Below are 23,648 nucleotides of genomic sequence, written 5' to 3'. Positions count from 1 at the left end.
ACAATTACACTAACTATTTTTCTTGAGGATGCTTCTGACATGCCAACTCTCATTCACAAAAAACACATTGTTAGGGGCTGGCTGGTTAGCTCAGTTAGTTAGAGTGCAGCCTTATAACAGCAAGGTCACGGGTTCAGATCCCCGTACTGGCCAGCCCCCCCCCCCAAAAAAAAGTTACATTTGTGTTGAACAGCCCCACACAATACTCTTATGTGGGTATAACACATTTCTAACTCAAAGCTGCTCTCAGGTGCTACTCAAGTAAATGAGATCACCTTTGCAGTCAGGGAAGCAACTACTGAACTCTTGTATGAATGGAAAGAACTGTACTCCTTGCATAACAAGAGACTGTTTTGGAGACAATTGGTAAAAACCATCCTTTTTATTGTGAGCCATAAAGACGTATCAAAATTAAAAGCAAAATTACAGGGTAACAGTTCACAAAACTACTAGGAGTGTCAAAGGAAGTTAAAATGGGACTAGGCTCAGGGCAGTATGAATTAATGAACATGGGAAGGACAGGGATGGGGAGAAGAGCGAGCATGTGCTGAAGATACCAGGGCAGAGGGTCTGGTGAAAAACTTGATGTTTGACAAATGCCTAGGTAAAGAAATAATAGGATGAGATATCTAAACCCCACCATGGGCTTAAGAATCATCCTCGCCATTGGTGCTGTCTCTGTCATCCTCTCCTTCCTCAGCCTCTTTTTCATCATCCTTAGTCAACTCCAGCTGTGAGAAATAGACACAAGTAGGATGGAATTAGAGGCACTCCATGTGTCCCTGAACCCCCCCGCCCATCTCCTTCTTTCCTGTGGTTTTCACCCATTCACACCTTTTTAAAAAAAACTTAGGGCCAGCCCGGCGGCGCACTGCTACAGTGTGCCGCTTGGGAGCGTGGCAGCACTCCCTCCGAGGGTTCGGATCCCACATACAGACCGGCTGCTCACTGGCTGAGCGAGGTGCGGGCGCAACACCGAGGGTTGTGATCCCGTTGCCGGTCCCGGTCCGGTACGGGCGCGACACTGAGGGTTGCGATCCATTGCCGGTCACGAAAAAAGACAAAAAGGAAAAAAATAAAAACTTATATCTTGGGCCAGCCCGGTGGCACACTGGAGAGTGCGCCGCTTGGGAGCACGCGGCGCTCCCGCCGAGTGTTCGGATCCCATGTGGAGACCAGTTCCCGCTCACTGGCTGAGTGCGGTGCGGGCGCAACACCGAGGGTTGCGATCCCGTTGCCGGTCCCCGGTATGGGCGCGACACCAAGGGTTGCGATCCCGTTACCGGTCAGTAAAAAAGACAAAAAGGAAAAAAAACTTATATCTTTATTTAATTGAAATGGTAAACCTGTGCATCATGGCATAGTTTTGCAAGAGGGATCTTTTAGTTTAAGCTGATAACTGCTCACTGTCCTTGATATCCCTAAAGGTACCATTTTTCTTCTGTCCTAGCGGCAGTACATACCTGTGAAAGTGAAGAGCAAAGCCTTCTGGATCTTCTCTTGGGAGTACACCATGATGTATGTGGGAAGCCTAGTGGTAATCGTTTGCCTCTCCTTCTTCCTTCTCAGCTCTTGGGATTTCATTCCTGCAGTCTACGGCTTCATGTAAGTAATGACCTCTTTAGAAAACTCTGGAAGCTGTGGAGGAAAGGGAACTCTTGTACACTATTGGTGGGAATGTAAATTAATGCAGCCATTATGGAAAACTGTATGGGTATTCCTCGAGGAAGTAAAAATAGAATTACTATATGATCCAGCATCCCACTCCTGAAATCAGTTTGTTGAAGAGATGTCTGCACTTCCATGCTCATTGCAACACTATTCACGATAGCCAAGTTATGAAATCAACCTGAGTGTCCATCAGCAGATGAATAAAGAAAATGTAGTATATATACACAACGGAATACTATTCAGTCTTAACAAAGAAGGAAATTCTGTCCTTTGAGACAGCATGTGTAGAATTGGAGTACATTATGCTAAGTGAAATAGGTCAGGCGCAGAAAGACAAATATCACATGTTCTCATTTATGAGTGGAATCTAAGACAATTGAGCTCATAGAGGCCGAGAGTAGAGTGGTGGTCACAGAGGCTGAGGAAATGAAGAGATGAGGGTCAGAGGGTACAAAATCTGTTTGACAGAAGGAATTTTTTTTTTTAGTTCTATTGCACAGTGTGGTGAATATAGTTAATAATAGAGTATGTACATTTCAAAATTGCTGAGAGTAAATTTCAAATGTTCTCACCACAAAAAATGTTAAGTATTTGAAGTAGTGGATATGTTAACTAGTTTGATTTAATTATTCTGCATTGTATTCATAAATCATATCATCACTTTGTATCCCATGACAATTCTAAATTGTCAGTTTTAAAAAAATCTCTGGAAGCTAATTTGGTTTTATAGCTCCAGCTGGAACCAGAGGGTAAGTAACCCCAGGAAGCATCTACAGCAGTGGTCCTCAAACTTTAAGGTGCATCAGAATCACCTGCATGGCTTGTTAAAACCCAGATAGCTGGGCCCACTTCCATAGGTTCTGATTAAGTAGGTCTGAGATAGGGACCAAGAATTGCATTTCTCAAGGTTTCAGGTGATGCTGATGCTGCTGGTCCAGGGAACACACTTTGAGAACCACTGCTCTAGAGCATACCTTTGATCTAGTGAGATTAAAAAGCAGTCTCTAGGAATATCCAAAGCAGTTACCAGCTTCTGACTAGAAGGTTTGGGTTCAATTCCAGACAGGAATGGTTATATTCCTCTACTGCAAGAGTGTCCCTGACAGTCTGAAATTTAAGTCCCCTGCCACATGTCAAACCTGTAGAGAAAATTCAAATGCATTTGCAGTACTGCAGTTTGCCTCTGTGTATATTCATGAGTTCTGCAAACATTTCCAAATGCTGTGTATGTGCCAGGCTCTGTGTGGGTGCTGAGGGTCTTGAGCTCATGGCACAGTGGGTGACAGACACTTAAACCTGTCAGGGTAGAGAAGGGATCTGGAGCAGCGAGTCTGTTCTGCTTATTTGTGTTAAGTCCTAGCTGAGCATAACAACGACTTAGTAACTTTCTGCTCTTCATGCTCTGCCTTGGATAGGAGTTTGTGGTGCCTGGTGAACAACTTTTCTGGCTTTCTCCTGGGCCACAGATTGAGTTGTTTACCTCATTTCACAGAAAAGGAAATGTAGTTACAGCAAGAAGCCAGGACTTACCCTGGGTGAAGGCCTCTGTCAGGGAAACCTGACCATGAGCCGCTGCTTGTCTCTCCTTTTCCATGCCCCATTCATTGCCCTTTTTAAATTGGAAATTGACATCAGACTCAATTCTGTATTTAAATAAAAAATATAATGTAAACCTTTAGAAGAGCCAGAATTTCAGCTAGTCTTTGATTTAACCAGACAAAAAGTTTCCCAGTTCAACCGTCATTTCTCAAATGAGGTATGGGATCCTGGGGATCTTAGCCAGAACCTGCCAATTCTCGAGGCCCGTAGAAATCTCCCTGTAGTCTCAGGCACTCAGTCTTCTGGCTCCTGCTGTGCAGTGTGGAGCAAGAATGGGGAGGAACAGGATCATTGAGCTTGTTCCTCTAGGCAGGTCTATTGGAATGTCCAAAAGAGATATCATTAAAAATCTATTCTTTTGTGACTGTCAAGTTAGGGCTAGTGCTCACAGACCCCTCAAGCCTGATGTACAAACTGGGTCACAAACCCTTCACACGCAGGTCCACAAGCTAGGTAATAGGAAAAGATCCTGGGAGCCATGGGTAAAAAAAAAATTAATAGACTTTATTCGGAGCTAAGAGCAGCCACTCTAGCAGCCTCCCGGAACGTCCCGAGAAGCACTCTGTAGCAGAGCCATTAGTCCTTTATACTTAGGTCCATAACCCAGGACACCTGGGTGCCCATACACGATTACATTAGATAGTAACCAAGGACCACCTGGGCACACATGGGGTTTTTTTTTTGTAATAGCAAATGCTTGGCAAGATTCTGAACAGCTGAGGGGCCCTGACCATTTTCCTATATTTTCCCTACAGTTACAGAAATGGGTGTCTCCTGATTTTAAACTGTCTTGGGCAATAAAAGAGGCTGGTCTCCTGATTTCTAGAATGAATCCCTGCCTCATTTCAGATTTATTTGGCTTAGCTGATTTTTATTATGGGTTATCATTCTCTGTGTCTCTGCCCCTTGCTTTTGTTAATTACCTATATCCTGGGCACCTGGAGAGCCCTTCACATCCTGATCTCTGTAGGGACCAAAGTCTTCAGGAGAAAACAAGATCAAAGCAGACCATTTATAACTTTGTTCTTTTTTTTCTCTCCTTTTGTTTTCTTAATTCCAGACTTTCTGTTCCAGATCTCACTCCAAACATTGGTCTTTTCTGGTACTTCTTTGCAGAGATGTTTGAGCACTTCAGCCTCTTCTTTGTTTGCGTGTTTCAGATCAACGTCTTCTTCTACACCATCCCCTTAGCCATAAAGCTAAAGTAAGTGGTGGGACCTACTGCTGCTTTGTCCACAGTGCCATCTGAGGACCCCATGCCCCTTGAAGCCATGCAGGTGCCCTTCAAAAGGGGAGAACCTGCCATCAAATTTATGGCATCTTTGCCCAGAGAACCTTGCCCTGAGTCGCCTCAGGTGCCAATGGCCATAGTCAGCAATAGAGAGTCACACCTGAGTACAGGCTGCGGGCAGGATGCTTTGGTGCCCTGGTATTTCTCATGCCTCACATTGAGGTGGTTGAGCCATGTTACCACTGAGTCCACTCACTATTTTGGACAAGAGCAGGGCTTGTGGTGTGTGGTGGGGAGGGTTGTCTTTGGCAACAGTGGAACTGGTTGGATGTTCTCCATCCGCAGCCCAGTGATAGTTCGTCCAAGGGGACTCAGGATGGGTTACTTAGGAGGCTGACCACCTGCAGCTCTGTTTAATCTTCTGATCAATCTCCCTCAAGAGGGCTTGTCTGTAGAGTTCTTTTCTGCAGTATAAGCAGGCTAATGTGTGTTGAGCCTGCTCCCTCCCAGCACCTTTCTAGGCTCTCTGAAATGTAATCATTGCTAACCCAGCAACTCATGGAGGTAGGCACTATATTATTATTGTCACTCCCATTTTGTAGTTGAAGAAATGATGCTCAGAGAGGTGGAACAATTTTCCCAAAGTCACACAGCTAGTTAGCAGTGGAGCTGGGATTCAGATCCAGGTTTGTCTGACTACAGAATCTGTGCTCATCCCCTACACCATGTCAGTCTCATGAGAGAGATGGCTTGTAGTAGCTCCCGGAAATGGTTCTATTATCCCAGCTTCAGACAAGAGCCCAGGTTTGTCTGACTACAGAATCTGTGCTCATCCCCTACACCATGTCAGTCTCGTGAGAGAGATGGCTTGTAGTAGCTCCCGGAAATGGTTCTATTATCCCAGCTTCAGACAAGAGAAAACAGGCACAGACAGGTACAGATATGCCAGATGGCCCAGAGAACCTGGAGGAGAATTTGACTTCAGTTTCGTGAGCTTGAGTCCTCTGCTCTATCCTTCCTGACATTCTCCATGGCAAATGCACTTGGTCCCCATTCTGCCTAACTAACCTCAGAGCTGATGCTTCCTTCCCATGACACAGCCTTGGCCTGGCATCTGACAGAAAACCATCTTCCCATGACCTGGCAGGCTTCAGAATGTTCTCCAGCTGTGTGAAGTCCACCTTCTCTGCCCTTGTGCTGGTCAGGCCCAGAGTACTGGGAGCCCAGAGTACCTTTCCTATCTGTGCAGCCAGCTGCCCAGCAGCTTTTATTGTCTGCATGCCAAAGCCACACAAAGCTCCAGAGTAGGAAACAACACCACCGTCATGTGATCCCGTAGGCCAGGACCTCATGTTATGAGGACAATATGGTGATACCTGATGTCCCCTATTGCTGTCCTCCTCTGCCTGGACATGAAGCTCTACCTGAACTCTTCCACCCCTGCACTGTTTGCTTCCACTTCTGGCTCTCTGGGAACAGGGCCCTTCAGGCCACCTCTTTCCCCATGCAGTGTGGCAGGAGATTCTGGTCTCAATATTTCTGGTCACCACATTTTCAGTGGCCTTTTCATAGAAGTGTTGCACCTGTTACCAGGTCCCTACAAAGCCCAAAGCCAATGATTTGGATTATGTTTAGGAAGAAGTTCACACTGAGCTTCCTGAATTAGCTGGACGATTCTTCAAGGCTACAGGGCTGTGGGACTTCATCAAGCTGAGTTTCTGAGGCATTTGCTGTGTAGAAGCACTGGAGTGCTCAGGGTGTGTACATGTTTGTCTCCACATCTCAGATTTATACCTGTTGAGTCATCCTGACCTTTGACCTGCAAGACAAGAATGTCATTGACCTCTGAAGAAAGCCTTCCTGACCTGGGCATCCGGGTCATCTGCAGGAGGAGGCCATGCGTGTGTCGTTGAGGCGTAGGCTGAGGAGGGTGCGGGTCCAGCCCGTGCTTGGTTGTTTCCCTGTAGCACTCGGTCAGCTCTCAGAGGATCACAGCAGATGGAAATCTGTTGCCCACCCTCCCCTGACCAGAGCTGTGAAGCGTGTCAAGCCCTCAGGAGAACAGTGTTGGTGGTGGTTCGGAGCTTTAGAGACAAGCAACTCCTTTGCTTACCAACTTACTTCATCAACTCACTTAGCTTTTCTGAACCTCAGATTTCTCATGTGTAAAGTACGGGTGACAGGATGGCCTCTGTTGAGAGGTTGTGAGGATCACATGAGATATGCAAAAGAGGGCCTCATATAGAACTTAGCATGGAGTGAGGGTCCAGGAGATGGTAGCCATTGCCATCACCCATCCTCAGTTTAAACTGATAGGAGTGTAAGGTAAAAAGAACTCCAATTCCAGCCTTTCAGAGCTGAAAAGCTACATGCAGCTCTCAGTTCTCTTTCTGGACCCTAAGGGCCTGCAGCCCCTCTGACCATATTGTCAGAGAAAAAAGCCTCAGCAAGAAGGCACTTCCTGCCCTGAGGCCAGTCGGAGGGGCCTGAGGCAAGGGAGGCTGCCTAATTACTCGGACAAGCAGTCATTTAGCCCAGTAATAAAGAGCGCTGACTTCATTTGTTTTCTTCCTCTGAGGCTCCTGGGGGAAGGCTGGGAGCTGGGAGAGGCAGCGGGGGCTGTTGATGGGAAATGCCTCTGTAGGCTGTTTCTCTGGTGTTGACTGGGCCCTTCTCACCACCTCTGGGCATTTCTGGATCCCTGCAGTTTTCTGCTCTGTCACTGGGGCCTGGCCCAGGCCTTGTGGGTAGCAGAGCCAGCCCCTGTCTGAAGTCATCTGGGGAGTATTTTTGGTTGGAGGGATGGGGTGAGGAGCCTCTGGCGTGTGCCTGGCCCCTGACGGATCTTTATCTGTCTCTCTTGTCCTGCCCTAGGGAGCACCCCATCTTCTTCATGTTCATCCAGATTGCCATCATCTCCATCTTTAAGTCCTACCCAACGGTGGGGGACGTGGCCCTCTATATGGCCTTCTTCCCCGTGTGGAACCATCTCTACAGATGTGAGTAGTCCCATCTCTACCTACTGGAGGCAGGTTTGTGTCAGCCTGGCCCCTGGCCAGAACAGCCAGGGAATAAGGAATTGATGGGCTTTCACTGGGTGTCTGTGGTGCTGGCAGTACTGGGAGAAGCAGTGGCTGGGACACAGTATCTGCCCCCCAGGTGCTGTGGACCAGTGGTGATGGTGAAAATAACTGCCATTTATTGAGAACTTACTATATTCCTTGCCACTGTGGCTCTAAGAGTGTTACATGCATTCATTAGCTCATTTTATCTTCACATCAGTCTTTCAGGTAAGTATCCCCATTTTGCAGATGAGAAAACTGAGGCATAGAAAGGTGGAGCCACTCGTTCAAGGTCACGTGACTGGTCAATGGAAGGGCTGGGCTTGAAATCAAGATCCGTGAGCCCCTACGCAGTGCTGTCTGACAGGGCTTTCTGTGCCTATGGAAATGCCCTGTATATGCGCAGTCCAATGGAGTAGCCACTTGTCTGAGAAACTGATATTTAATTTAAATTAATTTAAATTTAAATATAAGAAGCCACATGTGGCTAGGCTATCGTATTGGATGTCACAACTATTGATCTTTGGCTTTCAACCACTCCCCAGTGCTGCAGGTTCCCAGAGGACAGAGGGGAAACACTAGGTGTCCTGCCTGCTGTGAAGACCCCTTTAAGCTTAGCATCCCCTCCTCAGCAGATGGCTTAGCGGTGACTATCTGTGCTCCCTAGGCCCCAGTGTGTCCCTCAGTCTGGCTCTTAGTCCTCTGTGGTGGGTTTTTCGGTGTTTGGGGTCTCCCTTAGGGAAGACATCACAACTCATTTGCCTCCATGTCTCCAGCATCCAAGATCGAACCTGACACACAGAAGAACGGCAAATGATTGTGGAGCATGTTTTCTAAGCCTCCCTGATAAGGAGGCAGTGTCAGTGGCCCAGCAGCACCTAACTCTCTAAAATAAAGTAGGGAAGGGAGCTGTTGAACTTGCCTTGCCTTGCCTTCTGTGGGTGCACAGCGAGGTGTCAAGAGTGAACTCAGAGAGCACAGGCTTCGGAGGACGTGAGTCTTTGTTGTTGTTTTGGGGTTGTCTGGGTGTCAACCAGGAAGTGAAACTGACCAGCTGTCAGCAAGAAACCTGCCTGTCCCAGTGGGCCAAGGAGTGAAGGAAAACAGCTGAGTGGGTGGGCCAAGCCAGAGCTGCTCCTGCAGGTAACAACCTGGTGGAGCCCAACTGGGAGGAGGAAGTGGTGGCGTCTTCTGCCTGCTCATTGCACAGACAAGAATCACCCATGGGCTCAGAGTCACTGTGGGGACACTCAGCAGAATGGCCAGTGATGAATCATGAGGCCACCAAAACATGTGGATAGCCCCAGTGTAGGTCCTGGGATGTTGATCTTCTTTCCCCAAAAGTAGAATGGGTTTTTTTAGCTGTCTGTCCCCCATAAGACCCCCCCCATCCCCCGTTAATGTCTTTCATCCATATGCTGAACACAGTCTGGAGACAGACTGACTTGAGTCTGAATCCTGGCTTTCCCACTGCTAGTTATGTGTTTTTAGGTAAATTATTTAACCTTTCTGAGCCTCTAATTTTTCATCTGTCACATGAGAGAATACCTTTCATGGATGTTTTAAGTTTGAGAGATAACATACATAAATAGCGCTGCAGTTATTATAATCATCAGTGATAATTATGCGTGGGGGTCTCCTGCATAGTTCTGTGATCAAAGCTTCAGGCTTGGTAGCTGGAGTCACCAGAATTAACATATTTTTCAAAACTTGAAACAAGCTATTTTATGCCCTCTGGGGCAATGAGGCACGAAGAAGACTGGGGTTTCTAGAAACCTGGATGATGTAATGGATGCTGTTGCTGCCTGGTTGGGCAAACAGTTTACAGGTTCAGCTTGTCTGAAGCTCCTGCAGAGAACAGTGGCTGTCCCCCTTTGCTGCCCGCTCTGTTGACAGGGAGTGCACATGCTGGGAGTATCTGGGGCTTGACAACTGTGAGTCATTGTACTCAGCCAGGAGCGTCTTTGACCCTGGTCCTTGGGACCTGTAAGTAGAGACCTTGAGAAGTCTTTAAGCCTATGTTGAATGTGGCTAGGAATTCAGTTTAAACATTAGTTGTCAATGCTGACATGCCTGCTCCCACATTCACCTTTCTCTTTTCCTGTACTGGTCAGTGGGGAGGAAAAGAGGATGCGGCCCTGCCCTGAATGGAGACCCCAGATGCTGGACTCTGAACCTTGAGGCTAGGATGAGTCACAGAGACACATAACTGCAGTGTTAGGGAACAGCCTGCTGGCAGAGCCGGTGCCAGCCTGCACTGGTCCAGCTGAAAGAGACAGTCATCAAAGGGCTGGATTTTTGTGTATTTTGTTTTGCATAGAGATTTTAAAAATACATATAAATCATAAAGAATAATACAATAAATTCCCATGTACCTAGCACTTAGTTTAAGAAAGGAAACATCACCATGACCCTCGAAGCCCCCAAATCCCCTCTGTGCCCCCCCACCCATGGGACTGGATTTTTCAAGTGAAATTTAATTTCTGAGTGCCTGAGGCTCAAAGAGGGAAAGTGACTTGCCTAAAGTTCCAGTTTGTCAGTAGTGGCACTAGAGATTGGATAAGCCACCCGGTGAATGTAGCAGGGAACCTCATTCCATCTGACCTGGGAAGTCTGATGAAGGGTGAACCCTTTCATCTTGTTAGGGCTGCTCATCTCTGACGTCTCTGATACCTCCTGGTGCCTAGAACAAGCTGTCCTGTGCCCCCGGTCCCCAGCTCTATCTGCTCTGGCACATAGTTTTAATCCTCTGGCTTTTCAGCCAGCAAGAGTAGCAGCTTCCCATTCCTGCAAAGGTCACTACAGGCTAGAAGCCAGCTGGATGCTGGTGACAGTTCCTCCAAGCACATAGGGATGCATCTTTGCAGCCTCCATGATAGTTCCCAGAAGCTTCATTTGAGCCTCTCTCGTCTTTGCACTTGGTCTCCTTCCTGTCACCCTGTCTGAAATCCCGTTTCTGGCTGGAGGCACAGAACAAAGAACCACTTGAGCTGTCACACCACAAGAATTTTATTTTAGGAATAGTGTATATCCTTTTCAGCAAAATAATTTTCAGGAGATCAGAAAGAACCACTGAGAAATGTAAATAGTGATGTGGGAGTGGAAGAATGGTAAACAGATTTGTTCTTTCTTGAGGTTGTATGTAACATTGTTTAATAATAATAAAAATAATTCTCAGTGGAAATATCCCTTTTCTTGGATTCCTTATTCCTGGGAGTAAAGCGAGAGGCAGGAGCTTCCCTGGGAAGGTCTCAGGAGGCTTGAATCAGGGCTTTGACCTCTCAGCTTTGAAAACCCAGAATTGTGGAAATTTCAGATCAGAAAAGAGGATCTTGCAAGCCCTCTAGGCCAGTGTCCAAACTGTGAGATTTCACTAACATTTCAGAAAACTGGCGATGGAATTGCCAAATTTTTATTTTGCTGAAGACATCAAAACAATTAACCAGCAGCCATTCATCCCCACTTCATAAAAGAAAGACTTTGTAACAAAAACAACAAAAAGGCACCTACCATTTCTCAGTAAAGAATGTACTGCAGATTCAAATCATTCATTTTTTTTTTTTTTTTTTTTTTAGATGACCGGTAAGGGGATCTTAACCCTTGACTTGGTGTTGTCAGCACCACGCTCAGCCAGTGAGCAAACCGGCCATCCCTTTATGGGATCCGAACCCGTGGCCTTGGTGTTATCAGCACCACACTCTCCCAAGTGAGCCACAGGCCGGCCCTCAAATCATTCATTTTTAAGAAAGAGCTGTGCACTACCTTGTCCTGATTATCCTCATTTTGACACAGTTCAGCCACATCTCTGTCACAGACTGTAAGGGTTTCAAGCTGTAATCCGGTGGTTCTCAGCCTTGGCTGCATACTGGAGTCACCTGGGAGGTTTTTAAGACCTCATATAATGCCTGGGTCGCACCCTAGAGACTCTTAGTCTTGAGGGTTGGGGGCTCCCGTGTGATTTCATTTAGCAACTAGAGTTGAGAATCGTGTGTCATACAGCCCCCTTTCCAATGCAGGAGCCCCCGGTATAGCATTTCTGCCAAGTTGTACAACTGAGACAAGTGGCCTAAATGTTTGGGAGTTATCCCATCCCTTAAATCTCCCACAACTCTGACTTGGGAGAAGGGAGTTCCTGAAGATCAGGATCAGAGAGATAAAGGGAACTTTTATCCATTAAGCGCCTGCTGGGAACTGGGCCATTGTCAAGTTCTTTTTAAAAACATTCTTTTAATTAATTTATTTTAAATAATATTTTTTAGTTTTTAAAAAGTACAATAAAGTATAAAGAAAGATATAAAAATAACATATATCAGATATGTTACTGCTGTCAGATAACCCCTATTGACTTAAAAGGAAAAAAAAGAACACAGTGTGGTAGGCAGAATAATGCCTGTCCTCGGCCCCTTCCAAGGGTGTCCACGTCATAATCCCCAGAATCTGTGAATATGTCACCTTACATGGCAAAAGGGGACTTTAAGGACCTTGAGAAGATAATCCTGGATTATCACAAGAGTCCTGAAACTGAAAGAGATGGAGGCAGGGGAAAGATGGGAAAACTCTGTACCTTCTTCTCATTTTGCCATGAACCTAAAACTGCTCTAAAAAATTAAGTCTATTTAAAAAAAATATCGGTGTTTGATCCCCATACCGGCCAGCCATCCCCCCACCGCAAAAAACATCAAGTGGAAGAGGGAGGCAGAAGAGGAGGTCTGAGTGATGCAGTGTGAGAAGGCCTCAGTCTGCCATTGCGGGTTCCAAAGCTGCAGTGGGTCATGAGCCCAGGAATACAGGAAGTCTCTGGAAGCTGAAAAAGGCAAGGAATGGATTCTCCACCAGGGCCTCCAGAGGGAACGCAGATACCTCAGCCAATACCGTGCTTTCAGCCTGTCAAACCCATTTTGGACTTCGGACCTTTAGAACTGAACAATAATAAATTAAGTTATTTAAACCACTGAGTGTGTAAGAATTTGTTATAGCAGCAGTAGAACACTGATAGTAATACATCTGTACCAGTTTTTCCACAATCTGTTTAACCCACATAACGCTTCTATGACATAGGCATCGTAGCCCCAATTTGGAAGTGAGGAAGCTGAAGCTTAGAGAAACATGCTGACAAATGTCAGAGCAGGATATTACCCAGGTCTCTCTGAGGCCAAGTCTGTGCCCGGCCATCATGCTGCCTTCCCATCCAGCTGAACTGCTCACCTGCAAGCCACCCTGTGAGCAAGTCATCCTGGGGCCTTGGTGAGAGCTTTTCCTCTGGTGGGATTCAGTATTCCCTCTGGGGATAGAGAGTGACGTCAGAGAGCGAGGGTGTCAAAAAGAGATTTTTAAATCATCATGTGAGGAAGAATGAGGGACATTTGAAGAGCAAGGCAGGGGACTAAGACACCAATTAAGGAGAATGGAAAATGTGTTCCTAAGACTGGGGACTGTGGCACCTTAGAGACCCACTGGGCAGCTCTAATCTCTGGTTCATGCTGCAGTTCACATCCATTGACCGATCCAATGTGGCCAGATAGCACCCTGCTTGGGGAGTGGGACTGGATGGTGGGGTCATTGTCTTCCAGAAACGCTCTTTTTGAAGTGCCCACAGGCATCCATGGCATTGCCAGCCAAGCCCACGGTGGGAGGAGAGAATCCAAATCTAGGTGCTCCCACCAGCTGTGGGTTTGGGGAGCCATCACCTCAGGAGTCTGAGCTTGGCTTCCTGGAACCCCATTGCCTCTGGGGGTGTTCTGCCTTGGAGCTACACGAGGCTCTGCCTGCGCCTCTGGCCTGTGGGGCCATCACAGCAAGGAGAGGGTGCCTAGAGAGAGCATTGGGCTGACTGTTTCCATCTGTCTTTGCAGTCCTGCGGAACATCTTTGTCCTTGCCTGCATCATTATCGTCTGCTCCCTGCTCTTCCCTGTGCTGTGGCACCTCTGGATTTATGCGGGAAGTGCCAACTCTAATTTTTTTTATGCCATCACACTGACCTTCAACGTTGGGCAGGTAAGAAAGCATCAAGGCCCTAGGTTTCGCACAGTAGGGATTAGACGTTAAGGAGGGACAGTTCCTCCTCTCACGTAACTCACAGTCAGCAGGGAGGACAGGCGAGTAAGGGCAGCCTGCAGCCGAATCTGGCACCCATGTGCTGGGCACCGTCTGAGCTCGTCAGATTCTCACAGCAAGCCTGTGAGACAGGTATTGCTGTCCTTGTTTGGCAAAAGAGGGACTGATACAGAGGTTGTCTCTTGCCCAAGGTTGTTGGAGGAGCCAAGAACCAAATTCAGGTAAGGGTTGGTTTCTGAGGCACCTCTTTCTGTGATGGTTCCTGGGGTGTGCGACCCCCACAGTGAGTGTGCCAACGGGTGGGGAGGGAATGGGCAAGTGGAGGACAGTGGGCACAGAGGTGGCAGATAAGAAGTGGTGTGACCTGCCTGTTGGGCAAGTTGAGTGAGCATAAATTGTGTGGCTGGGAGTCGGAGGAGGCTGTGGGGTCACAGGCTGATGAGTTCCAGCAAAGAGCTCAGCCCTTCCGCTGACCTGGGAACACCTGTCCCTATGTTCCACACAGCAGGGTTCTCAAATGCAGAATCCCTCTTACAGTGTAATGTGATTTAAATCTTTTAATATGTTGTAACCATCACAACTGCAGAATCTGATAGTTTAAAAAAAAGCAGTCCCCGGTCCCACTCCCAGAGATGTTGATTCGGTGTGGACTCTGGGGCTCAGAATTTGTATTTTTGATCAGCTCTCACAGAGGTTCTTTGGCAGGTGTCTAGCAGGCCACCCATGAAGTCATCCACCCTTCTCTGAAGTTCCCTTATCTGTTCTGCTGCCTTCTTTCAGGTCACGCTCTGTCTGCATCATCGAGGTCTTATGAGAATCACTTGTACCGTTTACCATAGCAATTGCCATTGGCACAGCTTGGCATTTCCTGTGCCTAATAGGTGGATGGGAAGCGGGGTGATCTGGAAAGACTAATGATGCCAGTGAATGATCCCCAGGGCAATTCTTGCCTCCAAAGTTGGCCACTGGGAACAAAGAAGGGACTTTTTCAATGAGTGTTGGGACGGGCATTTCCTGCATGGACATTTCTGGAGGATTAATGTCCAGCCCAGCCATTTATCTTGGTTTGTGAACAGCAGGGAGAGAGATGGAGAGTCCTGTGGCCTGGGTGGCAGTTACTGATGGTGAATACGCAGCACCTCCTACCTGTGCCCTATGCAGGCAGGTCTGCAGGAACCCAAAAGTTGTCCTGACTCTTCTGTCTTGCTGGAACCCCTTACTTATTCTTACGTCCCAGTGGTGGCTGGCATATGAGGGCGTTGGGCCTATCCTGAACCTCTGGGGATGTTGGTGAGCTCCACTGAAATAGTCCATAGCCTGTTGTCTTATGTTGAGCCTCAGGTATTGGTCGGGAAGTAGAGTTGCAGTGGTTATGAAGCATCCGTGGGCCTTTCCAGATAACAGCTCTCTCTTCTGGGGCTGCCTCTGTGTGAGAAGGGTCTCTATAAATGGCATGGGGGATATTGGCAAAGAGTCAGGTGCTCTGGAAAGTAGGAGAAATGGAATTCTGGAAAAAGAGGGATTGGAGTTGGGTGGGAACCAAAGTGGATTGAATGTGGCAATAGCTGAGCTACAGAAAAAAACAGCTGAACTCTTGGCATTGTCTCTTACCTGTTTTCCTGAACCTCATTTCTAAATGCATTTTTAATTGCACGAGTAATACATGAACTCATTATCGTTGGGGGAAAGAAATCAAACAAAATAGAGTATGGAATGAAAGGTAAAGATCTGCCTGAGCCCCTGTCTCTTCCCACCCCAGGGTAGATGTGGTCATTGGGATCAGCGTGGCATGTGTCTTTGCAGACTTTCTCTGTGCATTTACAGATAGCTGTAAGTACAATGCACGCTTAAAGAGCTTTTTTGTTTATGTAAGTAAATAGCTTCCTTATCAAAGTACTGTTCTCTGACTTGGTATTTTTCACTTAATGATCTTATCTTAAAAAATTAAAAATTTATCTTGAGATTATGTTTTTAGTGGCTCTATGATATCTCATGGTTAGGATGCACCGTGATTTACTGGACTAGGTACACCCCTACTACTGGGCATCGAGGTTGCTTCTGGTTATTTTGCTGCTTTAAATGGAAGAGCCTGGCATACCTCTCCCCATATGCTTGTGCACATGTGCCAGTATCCTAAACAGCTTTCAACTGGTGGGATTTGCTGGGTCATAGGGCATATGCCTTTTATATCTTTGGCAGATACTTCCAAGTTGCCCTTGAGGCAGCCCGTACCAACCTACAGGCCTCCCAGAAGGGGTCCAGATGCTGTCCTCAAGCCGGCAGACTGTTCAGGCATCCAGCACACCTATGTCATCAGCCTCCTTGGGTCTGGGCTCTGTGGCTCTGAGCCATGGACAGCTCTTTTGGGTCAAATGCTCCTGGGGGCTGCTGGGCTTTGTTGCTGCTGCTGCCACATCATTGAAGGGATATGTCCGATGGGGACACTTGCTCACCAGAGTAGTCACTCGAGTCATGTCATTGACCCCTCATCACGAAGGTTGTACTACTCCTGCCCTCGGGCCTGTTGGGAACCAAGAGTGCAAATATGCAATATTTAGAATTTTACTAAGAGTTCAGTGTCACCTCCTTAGAGAGGCTTTTCATGAGGTCTCCCTGCCCTGCCGTCTCCTTCTCAGCCCCCATTTGTTTCCTTCATTGCATTTACTCAGTTTGTAACTTTATATACTTACTTGCTCCCCCTCTGCCTCCATCACTAGCCCATGAGCTTCATGAAGGCAGGGATCTGCCTGTCCTCCCATCGTAGGGTCTCCAGTGCCCAGATCAGTCTTAGCAAATATTTGTTGAATGAACCAAAGATAGCCAAGAGAACGTCGTGGCCCCAGATATGCAGAGTAACTGTTGGAGAATCTAGAGGGAACAGGATTTCCCCTCCTGTTGTGAGTTATCAGGGAAAGCCAGCAGGGCCTTTTGGACTTGGAAAGTAAGAGAGGGAAGGGACATGAGGCCAAATCACCCCCACTGGCTGCAGTCGGTGGTAGCAGCTCTGTCTCCAACCCTCCTCCAGCCTCTGCGGGAACCTGGTCTCTGTGGCTGCATGTCTGGCATGGCCCAAACCCAGCCCCTGCTTTTGTGTGACCTGCAGTCAACACTTGCACTGAGGGATATGGCATTCAAGGACATGCCCTCAGCTGCACAGCCTGTTCTTCTGAGCCCTTCTAGCTGGGAAGGGGCCTTGTATTCACCTGGCCCTCATCCTCCCTTCCCTGGCAAGACAGATCAGAGCTGTCCTGGGAACCAGATGAGTATGGATTTTAAGCAGGTGTCCAGAACCTGGTCTATCATTGCTGAAATCAGGAGTTTAATTTAGAAGACAACTTGGCCTGCAGGGTTTTTTTTTGTTTTTTTGTTTTTTTCTTGAAATCCTTCTCTGTTTGAGTCAATCAGTGCCATACCCTATTATAGAACAAACTACGTGTAGATAGTTACACTGGCAGGTAAACCAGTGACTAAGGTCCCATTCTTTCCCCTGAAGACCATTAAGTATTTTTCAACATGTGGCACTGATCATTTGCTAATTATGGTTGTGCCTCAGGGTTAGTAACAGGAAATGACAGCAGTAAACCATCCATGGGGGAGGAGGGAGCGTGGCACGTGTGCGCGTGCGTGAGTGTGAGAGAGAAGGAGAGATTGAGACAGAGCGGGTGCTCGAGGTCTTCCCCCTGTCCTCACAGTGTGACCTGCAGTGAGTGATTTAACCTCTCTAGGCCGCAGTTTCCCCATCTCAGAAACCGGGAGAGTCCCCACGTCAGTGGGTGAGAGGCTGGGGTGTGACGTCTGGGTCTTATTGCCATCACTCACGTGCTGACATGGGAAACGGCAAGAGCATTGTGCCCTTCAGATACCCAAAGCAAATTCCCAGAGAAATAGTCCCGTAAACCAAGGGAAGAAGAACTAATCCCCCTTCCTCTTTTTCAAAATTTTTAACCCTTCTGTGGATCAGTGACCAACAGAAGAAAAATATTGATAAGGATTACGTATAAATGAAAAGGAACTTATTCAAATTTAGCTTTTTTAAAAGAGTAAGGTAAAATGTTCCAGTCACCTTAATTCGATTTAAAAACAAGGAACATAAAGAAATCTTTTCCTAAAATTATAATTAGTAGTGGCTCATGTTTAAGAACTTACTAGAAGCTGGCCCCATATAATCCCTTTAATCTTCTTGAGTCACGTGCTCGTGTGGCCTTCTGGACCTTTCCCTGTGCGTTTACTTATATTCATATGCTCATGGAGAAAGAGTTTTATTTGTGTGTATATGTGTGTTTTATTATTGGCATCATGTTGGAAGTACGACTTTTTTTCCTTTTAATAAAGCGTCTTGGTGACCTTTTCTTGTTCATATATGAGAGAGGAAACTCCTTTCTGTTTAAGTTCTGTTTATGTGCACTCACCACACTTTATGTAACTACTCCCCTAATAACAGCCCTTTAAGTCGTTTTCCTTTTTTTTAATTATAAAGAATTTATTTAATCTTCATAAGAGCCCTTTGAGGGAAGCACTATTAGCATCTCATGATGTGAATGAGGAAGCTGAAGCTTGAAAGGGTTCAAGACTCACCCAAAGTTGCAAAGCGAGGAAAGGGTGTGCTTATTCATGGTCCTGTTTGTCACATCCTCTTAGTAGACTGTGGGGTCCAGTAGGGCAGGCCCCATGTCTGTCTTGTTCATGGCCGTATCCCCAGCACCAAGAAGAATATTCAGTAACTAATTATTGATGAATGAATGAAATGAGCTGGGATTGGAAACCACATTTAGGGGCTGGCCAGTTAGCTCAGTTGGTTAGAGTGCAGCCTTGTAACATCAAGGTCAAGGGTTCAGATCCCCATACCGGCCAGCCACCAAAAAAACCACAAAAAGAAACCACATTTTAAGATCAGTGATCTAACACAGCTCTGTACAACCTAACCTTCCAGTTCCGGACTCTGTTTTGGTCAGAGCTGAGCCTGTGGCGGGTCCTACTGGATTTGTAGGGAGTTGGAACCAGAGCCCTCTTCTGCTCTCCTCCCAGTGGCTAGCCCTGAGAGCCCTCTCTCGGCCCTCCCAAGTGGGGTCTGGAACACCCAGAACACCATTCCTGAAGTTGCTACCTCTTTGCCATGAGGAGGCTGCCCCGACCTCCTCCCTGTGCCACAGACCCTGCAGATTCAAGGCTGGCCCTGCCTTGGCCCTTCTGCTTTCTGTCTCCAGGGAGACCTGGAGCATGTTGGGCCCTGCTCAGGATTCCCTTCTTCAGGGAGATGGGGAGAGGAACATAGTGTGCTGTGGGTGGGGAGTGCTATAGGACCTGCTGTAGCACTTGACAGAGAATGAGGCCATTTCAGGACAGCAGTGGTCAGAGCCACAGGGCCCTCGTGGACCTCATAATGCTGAGGTCCAGGCTGAGCCTTTGGTTTTAAACTGAGGACAAATGTGATCAGATTCAGGCTCTGAAAGCTTCACTGTGCCAGGAAGGGAAGAGGCGAGGGATGTGGCTGTTGAAATCTGTGAGAGGTGGTGGGAGCCCCAGTTTCCTCAACTTGGAAGGGTGATTGTGAGGACTCAGTATGGAGTTGGACAGGAAAGCTTTTGAAAAGTGCCACGTGGACGACATTTGTTATTGTAGCCCCAATCCTCAGTCTTTCCTGTGACCTGGCACCTCCGACACTGATGTCCAGAGACTGAGTCACTGTTATTTTGCATCTTTAGAGATAGAAGGCAGCACTCTCTCCTTCACTGGCTCCTCCCATGGGGTGGCCCTTCAGGCCTGTGAAATGGCAGGTTGTGCTCCACAGTGGGCCACTGGCCTCCTCTCCTCCTGTTTTCCTTGACCCCAGGCAGGTGGGCAGAGGATGCTGCACTTTCCCGGCTGTGACCACCACACGAGCTCCCCCAGTGCAGGCTGGCTGTTGAGTGTTAGTGTCTCCACCAGGAGCAGGGGGCCTGGAGAACTAGGACACACCTGGGTGACAGCACCTGCTTCTCCAGGAAGCTGCAGCCCAGAGGCCATGTTGGCTGGGGCTGCTCTCCCGAGCCTGTAGCTTCAAGACACGCTGAACTGATAACCTCCACTGGCTTGGAAGTCTCCTGTACTTATTTTGCCCTTTCCAAAAAAATCATCTGTCTGTCTTCTTGGCTGAGTGACTAAACTGTGAACCAGGGAGAGCAGCCCCCACAGGGTGGTACGCTGAACTGATAACCTCCACTGGCTTGGAAGTCTCCTGTACTTATTTTGCCCTTTCCAAAAAAATCATCTGTCTTCTTGGCTGAGTGACTAAACTGTGAACCAGGGAGAGCAGCCCCCACAGGGTGGTAAGGTATGAGGCAGGAATCAGTGGGCCTGGTAGGTGGGGGACTCAGGATGTGTGGGTTCAGACCCTGAGTGCTCATGGAGCCAGGGCTTTGCCACAGGTAGGACTAGTGCTGCAACCTGACCCTTCATGTACTAGTGACGCATCAAGACCCTTAATCTCTGAATTGGCGCATCTCCAAATGGGGATGATAAGCCTTACCCAAGGGTGGACTCCATGTGTTTTTTTGGTAAAGGGGTCAGAAAATGTTTGCTTCCCTGTCTCTCTGCCGTCCCACCCTGGGATGGAGCATGTTCTGACGGTTTTATTCCACTTCTGATTTGGCCTTCTCTGTCCCTGGCCACTCTTTTATCAGTTGCCCCAATAACTCTTCTTCATAGCCCAGAGTGGAGGCAGCCCTGCAGCCCTCATGGCTGCCGTGAGAGGAATGTGTCCCATGGAGCCATCCCTGGAGGGCAGTGCTCACAGGGTGGGGACCTGTGTCGGGCTGGGGCCACGGAGCTGGAGCAGATGCCACCCCATTTGTTTGGGAGGCCAGTGGGAAATGATTTCACTTCAGGGTCACATACTGAGCGTGGGATTAGGGAAGACTCCTGGTAGGATGTGATGCCTCGTGAGAGGTAAGTAGGAGCTGCAGGGCTGCCCAGGGGGTGGGACAGAGCTCTCCTCGGCTGCTCTCACATTGCCTTCAGGCGAGTGAGAAGCTGCCCTGGGCTGGGTTCTGGGACTGGAGGCCCAGATCCCAGGCTCAGCTCAACCTCTGACTTGCCCCAAGACCCTAGTCAAGTGCCTGCCTTGCTCTGGGCCTCAGTCTCCCCATCTGTGCCAAGAGGTGGTTGGTGCTAATACTGAGAGGCCACTAAGTGCCTGAGACCTGTGGTGGCTGCAGAGGTGAGCCCCTGCCCCCTCATCCTTCCCTGGGGCTGGACCCTGCCCCACCTATCTTGGGCAGCTTGGGCTAAGCGGGATTGTAAAACTGCAGGTGTAGTGTGCAGGGACCTTGGCAAGTCCCTGTTCCTCTCTGGGCCTTCACAAGGGGGATGGTGGGCTGAGCTTCTAGGCCCCTTTTGACTCTGTGGCCCAGAGTGGGAAAAATAGACTCGGCTGGGCACAGAGATCCCATAGTGTCAGAGCCACTCAAGGACCCTGCCTGGATGGAGCTCCCAGTCACCAGGCAGTCACACCACTGAATGTAGAATTGCAGTGTGGAGAAGTTTGTGCTAGCAAGTAGAGTAATGGGACCAAGACTTACTCTGGGAGGCAAGTGATCCTTCCTCAGACTGGAAGGGCAGAGGAAACAGCAAAGCTCCTGCAGCAGAGTGGGGCGGAGTGAGGAGAGGGCAGTGTGTGTACCCGGCCAGAGATGGGGTGCAAAGCCTCAGAGCCCCAGGGAGTTTGAGCTTCAGCCTAGAGTGTGGGAAGCCTTTGGAGGATTTTAAACTGGAAAGTAACATGATCAGATATGTGTTTTGAAAAATTTCCTCTGGCTACCAGGGAGAACGAAAGGTAGGTTTGAGGGCAGAGCCCAGGCACGTGGCTTTGCTGTTATTTAGGAGGTGACAGTGGCTTTGTCCAGGGTGGTGGCTGTGGGGATAGATAGAAATGGCGATATGAGAGTTTAGGAGGTAGAGTTGAATGGACTTGGTGGCTTGGTGTATGGGAGGAGTGTCAGGTGATTCTGTGGCCCGGGTGCCTGGATAGAAGATGAGGACATGGGTGCCCAGTAGAAGAGAGTTTGACAGAGGGCAGGTAACAAGTTTGACATGGGCCCAACTAGGGTACAGGTGCCTATGGGCACGAGGGGGAGGCACACGCATCTGGAGTTCAGATGCCAGAGCTTGGGATGGAGGTGTAGACCATGGGAGGAGGAGGGTGCAGCAAGACCTGGCAGGTTCAAGTATGGGCCCCAGGGATAGGCTGGGACCTTGTAGAGATGCCAGCCAGGGGCTTTCCTGTCACCCAACACCTGTCTAGCCCCTCAGGGATCCTGGGTTCAGGAGCAGGTACCCCACAGCTTCTCACATCCTCTCTCCCCCCCAGATCCTGCTCATCTCTGACTACTTCTATGCCTTCCTGCGGCGGGAGTACTACCTCACACACGGTCTTTATTTGACGGCCAAGGACGGCACAGAGGCCATGCTTGTGCTCAAGTAGCCCTGGATGGGCATAGGGCTGCATGGACCTCAGGGGGCAGAAGGGCCAGAAGCCTGGCCAAGTTCTCCAGCCAGAGTTGCCAGCAGGCCAATCCGTGGGCAGAAGAGGTTCACGTCCCAGGTCATGAATCACTGGCACCAAAGTGGACTGATGGCTGGCAGAGAATCCTGTGGGGAGGAGCTGGGAGCACCCCCACTCAGACCCCCACATTGTGGCTCTGAACACCAAGGAGCCCCCTCCCAGGGAGGAATGGGGAAAAGGTGAGCAGAGCTTGTTAGATCGTGTCTACTTAATAAATGTTTTTTTGTTATGAAGAAGTCTACCCTGGGACTACATCTACATCGCACTTCTAGAGGGGGTGGGCTTGGCCCGTAATACTGTCGTGGTACACTACACACAGGTGTGGGTTTCCCAAATGAGCCCTAAATCCACAGAATACAAGCCTGTGCGCTGCCAGGCCAAGAACAGGGCAGGACGGCCCCACCAGCAGCCCTCCCTGCTCCCAAGCAAGTAGCTGGAGGCAAAGGGCCAGGCAGGCCTGAGCAATCTTTATTCTGCAGAGGGACAATGACCAGAGATCCATACACCATGTGAAGATCATGTGGGTGAGCCAGGAGCCATCTTTCAGGGGTGGGCAGGTCCAGACCGGGGGCAAAGCCTCAGGTGGGTGAGGGACAGATGGGCAGACAGGCAGGGGCCTAAAAAAAAAAAAGACAAACCACACAAAGCAGGGGTGCTGGGGGCTGCTCCCCACGCTCCCCCATCCCAGCCAGCACCCAGAGGGGCAATCCTAACGTGACTGGCCCAGGATCCACCCAAGGGTGGAGTTGGTTGGCTGGGCCCCCTGGCTAGGGGGCCATATCCCTGCCCAGCCCACAGGGGCAGAGGCAGCTCAGTTCAGGAGCCTGGAGCTCCCTAGGCAGAGCCTGACAGGGCCCCCACTCCCAGGCCAACCCCCCCTACTGCTGGTTCAGAAGCCGAAGGTTTCCTGGGAGGCGTAGACCATGTAGAGGAAGCCGTCCTCATCCTTCTCCTGCTCATAGATGTCCGCGATGGGCGTGGACACGCTCACCATGCTGTGTTGGTTCACCAGCAGGAAGAAGGCCTGCGTGGGGTTCAGCTGCAGGCGGCGCCTGAGGCGGGCGGGAGAGCATGGCGGCCGTGAGGGGTCTGGCTGCCGGCGGGTGTAGTCCTGACCCCCTCCCCATAATAAACCGGAGCGAGCCCCCTCTTCACACTCATCCCAGCCCCTTCTAGAAGCTGTAGCTTGCGACTCGACACCAACCCTAGCCCTGACCTTGGCTTTTCCCAACCTCCTCAGAACAGGAACCCAACACCTGGTCCCACGTCCCTGCTCCCGCCCATTCTCAGCGGGGGTCCAGCCCCCTGCCCGATCCAGCTGCTGCCCGCGTACCGGATGATCTTGACCAACTCGCTCATGTTGACATGGTCCGGGACCAGGAACTTGGTCTTGTCTAGGACAGGCAGCTGCTTCTCACCCTTGTAGCGCTCGATGATCACCTGGGAGTGGGGCGGGTGGGGGGTGGGGGACGCGTGAGCCCGGGGCGGGAC

At 49.1% G+C, this 23,648-nt stretch overlaps 2 protein-coding genes across 3 annotated transcripts in view; one reads left to right on the top strand and one right to left on the bottom strand.

Annotated features, from left to right (window-relative positions):
* PIGU (phosphatidylinositol glycan anchor biosynthesis, class U) overlaps positions 1 to 22,393 on the top strand; it is a 98,440-nt gene extending 76,047 nt beyond the window's left edge. The window contains exons 8-12 of one of the 2 annotated variants that reach the window (XM_008571241.1): positions 1,451 to 1,605; positions 4,331 to 4,474; positions 7,376 to 7,500; positions 13,416 to 13,558; positions 21,963 to 22,393. In XM_008571241.1, coding sequence (XP_008569463.1) covers positions 1,451 to 1,605; positions 4,331 to 4,474; positions 7,376 to 7,500; positions 13,416 to 13,558; positions 21,963 to 22,076 — 681 coding nt within the window. In that variant the 3' untranslated portion in view covers positions 22,077 to 22,393. Of the gene's footprint in view, positions 1 to 1,450; positions 1,606 to 4,330; positions 4,475 to 7,375; positions 7,501 to 13,415; positions 13,559 to 15,817; positions 16,182 to 21,962 lie in introns of those variants that run through there. The other variant, XM_008571242.1, reaches the window with a different exon arrangement.
* A 210-nt stretch (positions 22,394 to 22,603) lies between these two features.
* On the bottom strand, positions 22,604 to 23,633 carry MAP1LC3A (microtubule-associated protein 1 light chain 3 alpha; the record flags this gene model as incomplete). Its single annotated transcript, XM_008571250.1, has 2 exons — positions 22,604 to 23,209; positions 23,491 to 23,633. Coding segments are annotated over 2 exons (306 nt in total), but the record flags the coding sequence as incomplete, so codon positions are not given.
* Between the last annotated feature and the right edge of the window lie 15 nt (positions 23,634 to 23,648).

This window comes from Galeopterus variegatus, unplaced genomic scaffold (genome assembly GCF_000696425.1).
Source record: "Galeopterus variegatus unplaced genomic scaffold, G_variegatus-3.0.2 Scaffold670, whole genome shotgun sequence".
Lineage (NCBI taxonomy): Eukaryota > Metazoa > Chordata > Mammalia > Dermoptera > Cynocephalidae > Galeopterus > Galeopterus variegatus.
Note: the sequence above shows the minus strand (reverse complement) of the source record. Positions and strands in the feature narration are given on the sequence as shown.